This window comes from Neolamprologus brichardi, chromosome 8 (genome assembly GCF_056152115.1).
Source record: "Neolamprologus brichardi isolate AB-2024 chromosome 8, ASM5615211v1, whole genome shotgun sequence".
NCBI lineage: Eukaryota > Metazoa > Chordata > Actinopteri > Cichliformes > Cichlidae > Neolamprologus > Neolamprologus brichardi.
In genome coordinates, this window is record NC_142111.1 from 14,583,598 (window position 1) to 14,596,681 (window position 13,084).

General features: G+C 40.8%; 1 protein-coding gene across 3 annotated transcripts in view; it reads left to right on the forward strand.

The window, feature by feature from the left end:
* Positions 1-12,824, forward strand: part of afap1l2 (actin filament associated protein 1 like 2) — a 43,075-nt gene extending 30,251 nt beyond the window's left edge. For 2 of the 3 annotated variants that reach the window (XM_006791230.3, XM_006791231.3), the window contains exons 5-19: positions 2,262-2,373; positions 4,644-4,855; positions 5,564-5,743; positions 5,837-5,923; positions 6,015-6,099; positions 6,214-6,318; positions 8,068-8,279; positions 9,425-9,570; positions 10,231-10,342; positions 10,457-10,711; positions 10,806-11,097; positions 11,425-11,598; positions 11,675-11,862; positions 11,990-12,196; positions 12,293-12,824. In XM_006791230.3, the coding sequence (XP_006791293.2) occupies positions 2,262-2,373; positions 4,644-4,855; positions 5,564-5,743; positions 5,837-5,923; positions 6,015-6,099; positions 6,214-6,318; positions 8,068-8,279; positions 9,425-9,570; positions 10,231-10,342; positions 10,457-10,711; positions 10,806-11,097; positions 11,425-11,598; positions 11,675-11,862; positions 11,990-12,196; positions 12,293-12,319 (2,394 nt within the window). In that variant the 3' untranslated portion in view covers positions 12,320-12,824. Of the gene's footprint in view, positions 1-2,261; positions 2,374-4,108; positions 4,193-4,643; positions 4,856-5,563; positions 5,744-5,836; positions 5,924-6,014; positions 6,100-6,213; positions 6,319-8,067; positions 8,280-9,424; positions 9,571-10,230; positions 10,343-10,456; positions 10,712-10,805; positions 11,098-11,424; positions 11,599-11,674; positions 11,863-11,989; positions 12,197-12,292 lie in introns of all 3 variants that reach the window. The other variant, XM_087844656.1, reaches the window with a different exon arrangement.
* The last annotated feature ends 260 nt before the right edge of the window (positions 12,825-13,084 follow it).

Consider the following 13,084-nt stretch of genomic DNA (forward strand, 5'->3'; position numbering starts at 1 on the left):
TAATATGGTCTTCAAATTACCTGCATTCTTGAAAGTTGACAGCTTTTCCCACAAGACTGAGTTTAAATAAAAGGTACAACATGCTGTTTCAAAGCATCTCCTAAAAGATGCTGATTAGTAATACTTGTTTTATACTACCATGGTTATATGGATGATCTGATATCGTCATGTTGGTGTTGTTCCCAGATCATCATGAAAATGTTGTTCCAGGTTCAACATTGCAAGTGACCAATCACATTGTTGTGACGTTATTCTTTTGCGCGCCAAGCCATTCGTGCATTTATGAAATTCCAATATTGCAAGGACAATATCAAGTCTGCTTACCGTTTATTAAAGGGTTAGGGTCCGTTGATCGGCGGACAGAGGCGGTTTCTCGCAGCTTAAGTACAGTTTTTTGTTTTATGGCGGTTTTTCCCGAAGTCGCAAAGGTATGACATCACAACATTCTGATTGGTTACTTGCAATGTTGATCCTGGAACAACATTTAGTATGATGATCTGGGAACAACACCAACACGACGATATCAGACCGTGCTGGTTATATCTGGTTACATGGCTGTTTGCCTACATAGCCTGGGGAGAAGTTTTGAACACAAATGCAAAAGCAATGCAAATGTGTTCCCATGATCTCCTCTAAAAACCCAAACGGCACGTTGTTCAACCGTGCGTAGGCTTAATGCCGAATGGTTGACAAGTGGGCCAGAATGGGGCAAGGGTGCAGAAGTCTGAAAAACCATTAAAGTTCAAAAATAAAGTATTGAAAACATAGACATGCGCTGCAGTGGACGCTTTTCCTTATTTTCAAAGCTCAGTTTCACAAGACCACAGATTGGTTGAACCACATACTTTGGACACGTGTGACAGCAGATGCTCTGTGCAGGTAGATGGACTGTATATGGTCTACCAATGCACTGCCAAAAGAGAAGCAAGTTCAGCCCATAAGACTGACAAATGGCGGTGACAAACTTTCTGCACCACTCTACATTTAACCAGTTATTATAACTTTGGCTCCACACTGTGTCTATCATCCTGTCTCCCTCATGTCACCCCCAACCAGGGGCATTGCTGCCACTCTGAGCCTCCTGGGTTCTTCTGGAGATGTCTTCCTGTTAAAAGGGAGTTTTTCCTTTCCACTCTTGCCAGAGTGCTTGCTCACAGAGAGTTTTCTCTTTATTATTCTAGGGTCTTTACTTGATAGTATAAAGCACCTGGAGGCCATAAAAATAGAGTAGAATAGAATCTTCTGCTAGATTAGTGTACTGTGTAACTTCTAACTGTTATATGTCTACTAATGTGTCTAACCACACAATGTCATTGATTGGTTTGTGGATTTAGATTTAATAAGCCTTTAAAATCTTATTTTTTTGTGTGATTTTTTTGTGTCAGTCACAAAGTAGAAATCCTAAATTGTTAACAAGAACCAAGAAGTTTATTGTGACTTTGCTTTTCCATCTCCCTGCCGAGCATTACCAGTAGCCACCAGTAGAGTGCTATGCTTGTCCTGCTTTGATTCAAGCTTTATTCTTAATTTACCCAAAGAAAAGTGATACAGATAGAGTGAGGCTCAGTTGTAACAGTGTAAATATTCAGGAGCCATTATGCTGCACAAGCAACATCTGTCCAATCTATCGAGCAAAATCCTGAGCTTCATTAAAAAAAAAGAAGAAGAAGCTAAATATAAAAAACAAAAAAACAAAAACACAACTGAAGACAGATGTGTTTGTTTTGGTTTTGATTTTAGTCAAACATTAAGTGTTGGGGAGACAGTCTTTACCACACAGGAGACAGAAGTGAAGCCAGACTGCTGAGTGATTTCAGGAAAGCCACACACACACACATATATACCCCTACGCACACACACATACCCACACACACAAATATACGACACCCTTCTCTTCTTCCTTGCTCACACAAACACTCCCTCTTCCCTAAAGGCAAACGTGCTAGTAGTTACCAGGTCTTGCCTCCCAGGTCAGAGGAGGTTTGGTTACACGAGGAATTCCCTAGTTATTCCTGAAGTGACAGCTGGAATTAACCACATGTTCAGCCTGTGGGAATAACACATGTTGATGTGTGTGCGTGTGTGCGTGTGTATGCGCGTGTGTTCAGAGCACTTAATTACCACTGGTCTAGAAACTATAATGACAGTAGGTTTGAGGGTGAAGTTAAATGAACAAAAAGCACAGACATTTACAATCCCACACTTCTCTTTTTGGGTACTTTTCTCGTTTTTGACTCCCTCATCTTTCTCTCATCTGTCAGGGTGTGGTGTGTCGGGAGCCATTCCCTTTGCCTCCAGTACCAGCTCCAGCCTGTGCAGACGCTTCAGAGAGTTACTATGAGGAGGCTCAACCCTATGAGGAAACTGTCAATGGTAAGAACTGTGTTCAAAGTTAGATGTCTCATCTATCGCACAGCCCCAGGTGATGAATTCATAGCTTATTCATCATCAAAGTTACCCAGTGCTCTTGCTGCATACTACTGCAAAGAATATCAGTATTATTTTTAAAGCAGCCTTCCTATTTGAAGCAATTCTTCATGTTTGTGTGAGCGCGTGCCACAAAGTATTTGAGAGTCCTTCTTTACAGAAATTATTTTTTTAAGTGTATTTTCATAATTCTGACGCTGTTAAATTGAATTTTACAATCACTTCTTTTAAATTAAGACCTTTCATTTAGATATATTTTTGTTGTTTCAGTTCAATGCAGCTAAACTATGTACCTGCTGTGCCCTTTTCTTAGCTTAACATTTTAGCTTGAGCTGTAAAATAAAGCGAAAAGAGTTGCCTAGGTACTGGAACAAATAACTGAGTAAGCGGTTTCATTCAAGGCCCGCACCACAATTATAAGAAACCAGTCTGTATTACCAGTTTTGCGCAATAGCAGCGTTTCACAGCTCTGTGGGAAAGAATTAAGTAACAATTGTTCGAATGTAACACATGTCAGCTTTTTATTCAGTACTGGAAGCTTTTTCTTCAGAATCGTTACTAAACACATTTTTACCAGAGCTGCAAAGAATATTCTGTCCTGTTTGGCCTGTGGTTGTTTGTTATTAGTCATACTGTATAATCATCGCCTAGGTTAGCAACAAGCAGAATGTCAGAATGGGGGTGAAAGGTGGTTTAAGTGAATATCAGTGATAGCATGGTTGTTCCAGAAACTGCTGATTTCCCCACACAGTTTTCTCTAGGGTTCACAGAGAATCATCTAAAAAAGAGAAAATATCCAGTAAGCAGGAGTTCTCTGTGCAAAAATACTTAACTAAGGTCAGAGGAGACTAGCGAGACTGTTTTTAGATGATAGGAAGGCAACAGTAAACATCCACTTGTTATGGTCAAGCCATGCAGAAGAGCATCTCTTGGGTTACAGCAGCAGAAGACCACACCGGGTCTCACTCCTGTCATATATTAATGAAAACTGCGACACTTCGGACTTGATTGTTGCCAAAATTGGATAAAAGAAGACTGGAAATGGTGATGGTGGGCACAAACAACATAGACCCATCCTTCTGGCTGGTGGTGATGGTGTGGGGCAAGTTTTCTTGCCACACTTTGGACTCCTTAGTACAAACTGACCATAATTTAAACACTTTAGCCTTCTGAGTATTATTGCTGACCATGTCCATCTCTTCATGACAACAGTGTAGCCATCTTCTGATGACTGCTTCCAACTGGTTAACACACCATCTCACAAGGCTCAGATAATCTGATCTCTGGAACACGACAAGGAGTTCTTTGTACTCAGATGGAGTCCTCAGTCACCAGGGCTCAAGAGATTTAAATCACGGATATATACAGCCGACAAATCAGCAGCAACTGTGTGATGTTATCATGTCAATATGGACAAAAACCTCAGAGGAATGTTTCCAGCACCTTGTTGAATCTATGCCACAAAGACTTAAGGCAGCTTTGAAGAAAAAACGAAGTGGCCCGTGAATGCATTTGAAAAAGAAAACATATGCGAATAGGCCAAAGAGAATGCAATAATGAATATGTACAATATTTATTTATTTTTGTAATCTTTTCTATGATTATTATTCAAAGGCATTATGTTCTGTCCAATCTCCCCTATGTTGCTTTTCTTCCTCCTGTTTCCTTTGATATTATATAGATCTGGACTGTTTTGGCCATCGCTCAGGGCCCTGGATACGAGAGTACAGCTCTGACAGTGTGGTCTATGCTGTTATCACCAGGGGTAGCTAGGACTTGTTTGTCTGTCTGTGTGGCATGAATGCAGGCGATTGCATAAATCCAAAATTCAAATTGGGAAGCCAGCATGTCCCCAAAGTGCTCGTTGTCCAGTTTTACCAGCGCCGTGCATGTAAGGAAACAGTTTCATCATCAATCAGCCTCATACTATTAATTTCCTGAGTTTATTATTTTCCCTTTCATCGTAACTTTGTTTCATCATTTTCCTGTCTGCTTACCATCAGTACTGAAAATGTGTGTTTGCTCAATGCTTTAGGAAATCCTCCTCCATTCAAGAAAGTCACAAAGGTCCAAAAAACAGAGATTAACTTTATTTTTCATTCACTCTCATCGCACAGATTTTGCTTCTCCTAATCCTTGCTTTCAACACCCTGCCCTTTTTCATCCCTTGTAGCCCATGCAGTGTCGTAATCTTTAGCTTTGCTTGCCCTTTGTAGATGATGGAGAGGCGGTAAGCAGCTCATATGAGTCCTACGATGAGGAGGAAGTGACCAGAGAGAAGTCGTCATCAGCTCAGCACCAGTGGCCATCAGCAGAGGCGTCTATTGAGCTGATGAAAGATGCTCGCATCTGCGCTTTCCTGTGGAGGAAGAAATGGCTTGGCCAGTGGGCCAAACAGCTTTGCGTTATCAAAGACCATCATCTGCTGGTGGGTAAACGACTGTATTAACGCCGCAGTGAGGTTTTGTGTTATGATATTGCGTGTTATGATTGTGTTGTGATACGTACAAGAAAAAAAATCTAAACCAAATTAGCCCATATATTAAAAATAATAGGGCTGTGTATAATCCCTGTAATATTTTGTATGCTAGAAAGCCAGTGTGTAGGCTTTACTTTTTAACTGTTCAACTGACAGCTGCCAGAGATTCTTAATAGCAAGCGCTGAACGAACAGCTGTCAAGAAATAGATCTGTGACAACGCATATGCAACTTCCTCTGAAACTGACTTGTTATATTTTTATATTTTTCTTAGTATTAAAAGACAAATGCATGAATACCTGCCCACTATGTTTCTAAGTGTTCCCCCAGTAGCTCGTCTAGCATTCTAGAGGGTAATTACCTATGAACACTTTTTTTAACAGGCTATCTAAAGCATGGAGTTCGCACGAGTGGCTGTTTTCAATAAACACATTCAGAAATTTACCCAATTTTTACTTTGCTGTTAGATAGGTTGGTAATGGTTTATGGTTGAGAAGACTGCCTAGTAACTACACAAATTTGCTGATTATTCTAAACACTGATTGGTTGACAACATTTACTATTTAACTTTTAGCTTGTTTTGGTCAGCGTGCAGCTAAAATTAAAGGACAGTAATTCATTTTTAACGAAGCTTGCATGTTGATTCTGCCTCTCTCAGTGCTATAAAAGCTCCAAGGAGCAGACACCTCTGCTGGATGTGAGTCTGCTGGGCTGCAGTGTTGTTTACAAAGAGAAGCAGTTAAAGAGGAAAGAGCACAAGCTGAAGATTATTCCAGTGGGTGGGGAGACCATTGTCCTGGGCTTGCAGAGCAAAGAACAGGCTGAGCAGTGGCTGAAGGTAACACGTTCACAGTAGCTTGCTTTCGAGATCATTGTATGGTTATTTATTTGTTCGCAATATCAAAATGAGAACATCTTGTTTTTGCTCCAGGTTATTCAAGAGATCAGTCCCAAGCCAGCTGATAGCTGTGACCCCCAACACACTGTGTCTGACTCCCCAAGGCTTATTTGTACTAAGGTACATTGATCTGTTGTGATCAGACATCATGTTTTTGATGAGACTTTTGATAAGATTTCAAAATGACTAAAATATAGCCATGAATCCACAGGGAGAGCTGAGTGAGAGATACTCTGTGGCTTCAGAGAGCGGCAGCAGCACAGACAGCCATGCTGAAACGCCAGAAAGCAAAGATGGTAAGCTCCTCTGTGGGGTTTTAGCTTTTATCTGCTGTGCTCCACATGTTCAAGGAGAGGGTGTAAAAAGAAAACATAGTCAATTTCTCATCCTTCTCCTCCTCTTTTCCACAGTGAAGAAAAAATATGGCGCAGGTTTAATGTTCAGCAACCTGATGAACATCGGCAAGAAAAAACCCTCCGCACTCGAGAGCCCAGAGAAATGTGTCGACACCTCAGGTTCGCAAAAATCTACTTAACTTCAAAGTTCAAAGTTTGCTGCTTTTAATTGCAGGATGACATTCGTACTGGCATGAGAGGTCTAATGAAGGTCTAAGGCAAGGGAGTCAAACATAAGGCCCAGGGGCCAGGATTGGCCCAGCAAAGACTCCAGGCTGGCCAACTGGATGCCTTTTTGAAAATGTGAAGGAGGGCATAAATTATTGGGCTTTTAAATGTATTTTTAACAAGTTTTGCAGCTTTACCTGCTAAAAAAGACCTTCCTCATAGCCATTCCTGCTACATCAAAGTAATTAAGTAAGAAATTACAATTACAATTAAATAACAGAAAAGTTTTTTCAAGATTGACTATAAAAATGTAAAAAAGGTAAAAAAATTTAATTTACACTCAAAAAGAGTCATGCTGAACAGTTTCTTTCATTTACTCCAGCAGCAGTTCTTTATTATGTGGAAAAAACGATGACCTATTGTTGAAATTACACTTCTTTTTTCTTTTATTTGGATATCTCAGTGATTAAAAGTGTAGTTAAATTTCTGCACACTGACAGAAAGGGGAGTTTCACTGGTCCAGCCCTCTTAGGATCAAAGTGAGTCACAAAAGACTTGTAATCTAAAATGAGCTTGACATCCCCGGTCGAAGGTAAATATATCGTAGTATTTATTACCCTTTCAATAATTCCATTTATATCTCATGATAAATGTCAGATGAATGCAACCACAACGACAAAGACATTGCAGTTGGAGACATTACAGACACTTGTGATTGAATTGCATGACAGATTTTGCCCCTTGTAGTAATTTACACATTCGCCTGACAAGCAAAAGATCCCCAGTTTTCCAAGAGGAGACACGAATCCCTTTGTTTGTGTTTGTGTCAGGAAGGACAGCTGATGTAAAAACTCAAAAAAAAGTATAAAACACGTGAATAAGGAAGTAGAGAAAAGTAGTTTTTTTAGTGTCTTTAAGTAACGTCCTCACTAAAAGCTACCTGTTGATGCGCCCACTTTCATTTTCTTGGTGTTTAACTAACGAAAACTAGCATGACACCAACTCATCCACAGTATCCATAATATTTTCAAATTAACACTCATTGCATCATCAGATAAATAAGTCCTACATTTGCTAGTACAGCAAGTAAATAAAACTGGAGATATGACAGTCCCCTGTGGGCTCCTGGTGGTAATAATAGCACCATGCACTCCAGCACCGTCAGTCAAAAAGGACTCAACCCACCTCATGAGTGGGCTGGCATAGCACCTGCATATCATTTTGGTTGGTCCAGATAACATGAGATTGTATGCAAGACATACATAAAAGCATCATCTCTGTTTCTTCTCTGTGTTATATGCAAAATAAAGCAGATCCAGTTCGTTTTGAACCTCACTGTGAACATGGTCTAATGATGTACTGTCAAAACTCCTCATTGTAATATATGTTAGTACTACTGGATTATAATCATTTAGTCCATAATGATATGCACCCTCTATGGCAGACTGTTGGCTTTCAGCAAAAAACAAGATTATATGACAGCAATTTGTAAGCACTGGTTTAAGAAACAACCAGTATGAATTGTGAGGTTTATCACATCAAGCAAGCATATATTTCTTTCAGTCAAGTGGAATTACCTTAAAGCCACGCAGTGTAAGCTTCTGCGACTTCAGTATTTGTTTTCTTTGCACAGTATTAATTTCTAAGAGAAGTAAAAAAGGAAACTTCATATTTATGTTTTCTCCTCCATCCTTTTTGCAGGCTACCTCAATGTACTGGTGAACAGTCAGTGGCGGACCTGCTGGTGTCTTATAAAGAATGGACAGCTGTGGTTTTACCAAGACAAGGGCAAGAACAAAGTAACCCAACCTGCTGTGTCTCTAGAGGGCTGCAATGTTTTGCCTGACCCGAGCCCAGAGCACCTATACTCCTTTCGGATTGACATGGATGGCACGCAGATGGCAACTCTAGAGGTAGATTACCGCTTTATGTTCTCTACATTTAAATGTTTGTAGGGGGGTTAGATTGGTGAGAAAATGCTGGAGGCTTTGTTACCACGCAAAATAAATAGTTTGCACTGGGTGGAAACCCAACCACGCGGGTTTCAGTTAGTCAGGAGTGGTGTGCTGCAAGCTCAAAGCGCTACTTAACCAAAGCTTATTGAAAATAGACCATGATATCGCATGTACACACGGCATGTTTCCTGTCTGCAGCTCATGCTTGCCTCAGATGAGAGCTTACTTTGGGCTTACTGCTTAGCTCTAAGCGGTGGGCTCAAATGTCTGGCTGGATTTAAATGTGTGGAAAAAAGCAAATACTTAGTCAGCAAAATGAGAAAAGATGCACAGCTGCTTCTTGGAACTCTCAACAAACATGTCCTCATCTGAAACTCACTTTCTGCTGACATCAGACAGCATATGTAATATATGTGCGCACACAAGGGTGGTCTGGGAGCTTGAGTGGGTGTGGGTGCATGTGTACATACGCAAGTGTGCGTTTTTGTGTAAAGGGTGTGGATGTACTGGGCTTTTGGGGGACTAAAGCTACACCCTTTTTCATTAAGCTTCCAGTACCACCCAGCTGCAGTGCGTGTTTGGTCAATGGAATTCAGTGTTCAGTCTTCAGCGATGTGTTCTGTTTTTTTCCTTCTTGTCATAAGGTTAACATTAAAACTATGTTAATTCAAATAAATACACGACGTCAAACCATTATGTAATATGTGTAATAGTTAACCTTCTAATTTAGACAAGCTGTTTGAATCTCCCAAAATAATAAAAGGCAGTAAACACATCGTGTCATATCAGGTTGTTTTACGTGCCTCAATCTCAATCTTACTTATTTAATAGAGAATTCTTAAGAAGCAGTTTGATCCAAAATACTAAATCCGAGAAACAGCTCTTTCCTCTTATATTTTTCTAGTTAAGTCTAACAGCTCGGCTTGTACGGTTCATTTCTTAAAGTTTAGTTCAGAGAACCGCTGCTTGGAAATGGTGCTGTAGCAATCATTTCATTAATTAAAAATGGCATCCAAATTAAACTCTGAGAATTGAAAAACATGATGTTGCAAGTGCATGGTTTGCAGTGAATGCTTGTCCTTTTCTTTTCCATCCCCTCCCAGGCTAAGACGTCAGCAGATATGGGTCACTGGCTGGGACTCTTGCTGTCACAGACGGGAAGCAAAACAGATCCAGAGGAGCTGACATACGACTATGTCAATGCTGAGAGGATCTCCACTATTGTCAATGCTGCGAGGACTTCCTTATAGTAAGTTATTCGCTTTTGTTCACCTCAATATGCAGATTTCCAGCTCCATATCTTATTCTTGGACTTTAGTAGAGTGGTTCTGCGTCATTCACAGTTTGAAATAATCCTCATTTATCACGCATTGATCTTTGGTCCAACTTTGCTTTAAATGGACCGGTGCTTAAACGGCGCATTTCTAGTCTATTTGAGCACTCAAAGCACTTTCTTACTACAAGAGTCATTCACCCATTCACACATATGTGCTTTATTCTATGCCAAATCACCTTTAATCTAACATAACACACTCACACTTCAATGGATGCATCAAGGGAAACTTATATTCCCCGAGGAAGACATGCAGAATAGAGGAGCCGGAGGTCAAACCACCAACCTTATGATTGGTAGACGGACCGCTCTATCTTTCAATCCACAGCCACTGCTTTAAAACTGTCTTTCTTCTGATTGGTCAGTCCTCACAAACAAAACATTTGAACTGCAGCTGCTGTGTCACAGCCAGAACAGTGCCCTAGATGACCAAAATAATAACATCCCCTTTGACATCATCCAGATACAAGAGTATATAAAGCTGTCTAAATGCCGGTGTTTTAAGCAGTCTGAAGTCTGAGCTTTTGGAGAGGACTACCACTGCACAAGGTTATTTGTTATTGTGTGTCTCTCTAGCTTGATGCAGAGGAGGTATTCAGAGCCAAACACCTACATAGACACCCTACCTTCTATTTCTCACAACTCTGATGATCTGTACGATGATGTGGCCTCTATAGCTGACCCAGAGGTACGCTGTCACGAAACCCGATGCAATGTTTTGAGATTTTAACTTTCAGTTTAATATTGACTCAGTCATCTGGCCACAAGCCATCTCCTAATTTCCTCCTCTCGTGTCATACAGGATGCTGAGGAGAATAGCCAGACAAACTGCGAGGGCAACAATCTGCAGAAAGACAATGAAACATGCTCACAAGAGAATGCCAAGGGCCCACAGGGTACAGAACAAGACTCTGAAAATAGGATTTACCTAGACCTTGTCCCTGTGCGCTCTTTCCTTCATACATCCTCTGGAGGAAAACTTTCCCCTAAAGAAGCTTCGAGACATTCCCTAATACCAGCAGATGACAAGAAGGACTCCTCTTCTCAAGTTAAAGAGGTAGGAAATTAGAGTTTATTGACAACCTCAAACCTTTCTCTAGAAAATATTTTTTACTTTCCACATTAATAATTTGCGCATCATTTGGTTGCAGGGGACGTCGACTAACAATACTGAGCCAGATTCAATGCCCGCATTAAATGGGACAAACTTAGCCTCTGCTACCAGCAAACCAGAACAAGAACGAGCCCAGACTCCCACTCCATCACAGCCACAAACTCAACCAGTCAAGACCTCAACCCAGAGCCAAGAGACCACTAAGAAGACCAGCCTGGGAATCACACAGGCCTTCAATTCCTTTGGTGGACAAATCCACAAGGGTCCTCACACTGCTGCTGCGCGTCCTCATAGCCCACAACCTGCAAGGCCCAAGGCACATACTATAGGTCAGGACAAATGGGGCAGTGGGTTTGCTGAGTTCTGTATATATAAAAAAGATATAGCAAGCATGCTCTTCATTTTAATATCACCACACTCACCTTTTTACAGATATATTCAACAACTTTTCATCATGAAGCAGATATGTTAGAAGTACTTATTACTTTCCTTGACACCTGCTTCCTATTCTGTACTATTACATAACCATGGCTCCCTCTAGTGACAGCCTGCATCTTCTACAGTTAAAAGCACATCTTAAGATCTGGGCAAGTTTGGGTTTTTTTACGGTTATTAAATCTCTATGTCCTCTAAAATTATAAATGCTCAATTACCAGGATGCCCCGGTGCAGTTGAGATAAAGCTGGGCAAGAACCGCACAGAGGCAGACATGCGGCGTTACATCGACGAGCGTGATCGCCTGGAGAAAGAGAGGGAGGAGGTGAAAATCAGTCTGGCAAACTTCAAGAAAGAGAAGAGGGAAATCAAAGAGGAGCTCAGCACCTGCCAAGGTACACCTGCAGTGTCCGTATGACTCAAAGATTTGCATTGATCACATGGGAACTGACAGCAGTTTGTTGTCCTCAGATCCCAAGCAGCAGGCCTCATTGGAAGCCCGTCTGAAGCAGAAGGAGGAGGCGTGCCGAGAGGCAGAGCAGCACAGGGTGGAGGTGGAGCTACAGTTGGTAGAAGTGAAGGAAAGTCTGAAGAAAGTGGAGTCAGGGCCCTTCACGCTGGGAACCACACTGGACAGCAGCCTCCAGGACACGGCGATGGTTAGTGTGCTGGCTGTCTTTCTATACGCCTCAGAATCCATCTGCTAAATGTTTTCTGTGTTTTTCAAATCAGTGCGTGATGCTTGAAATGTGAACCTTAACCATCTCGCTGCTATTTTACCCTCAGCCTAAAGCATCAACGATAGGCTCTCCCCAGGTATCGTCACCGTCGTTGTCGTCATCATCATCGTTATTGTCACCATCATCTTCTTCCCAACCCTCCAGCAGCAACGTTAACGCAGATTCAGTTTCCCCGGTCAATTCTGCGTCTGCTCTTAAAGGCAGACCCACCTCCATGATGACCACAAAAGGCAACGTCCTACAGAAAGCTAAGGTGAGATTCTTATTTACACAGAAAGCATCAATGTCAATATCTTATCTTGAAAGAAATATTATAATTGGTTAGGTCTATTTCTTTTTATATTCATAGGAATGGGAAAAGAAATCAACAACCTAAGAGGAAATCTTCATTGACCTCTGAAATTCAGAAGTTTATGTTGGTCTAGTCGCCCGTCACCACATTCTGACCCACCGAATGAGCAGACATTTTAATCAAGAACCTCCCTTCCCTCGGCCCTTCAACCAAACCATCACTTTGTCAAGACTATGATGAGCCACAGAGGCACACTTCGTGTTCTTGGATACCACTGGATTTAATCTTAAATTCAATGACTTTTTAAAGTTTGTTTCTATTTGCAAAGGGAGGAAAGTGACGAAGTAGCATTTTGGCCAGTGTAAGAAATGCATTAATGCTACGTTTAAACTTTGAAACGTTGAAATTAAAAACCACTGAAGTACGAGACAGAGGCCCCCTTACTAAATCAGCCACTCTGTACACAGATTGTAGCTTGGTTCATATATGCTGGTAGCCAAGATGTAAATATATTTACACCATTATTCAGCCTTTGGGCTTGTATTGCTAGCTAAAAATGCACTTTTTATTCAAATAAAAATATACTGACAAAAATATGGGTTGATTTTTTTTTTTTATATATATAAAAATGTATCATTTTGCTATAACATGAATAAAGTCTTTACTTCTGTAAGGGGAAACATTTTTGTTTCCTTCCTTTAGTTTCAGATTCCTTCCCATCAATTCATTCAAAATGTACCTGCCATCTTCTCTTGAAATCCTCAATTATTTCACCCCTCACTGGAATATAACTACCTTTTGTATATTTAAATTTAACAATATGAATGTACTTTTTTCTTCCAAATGAAC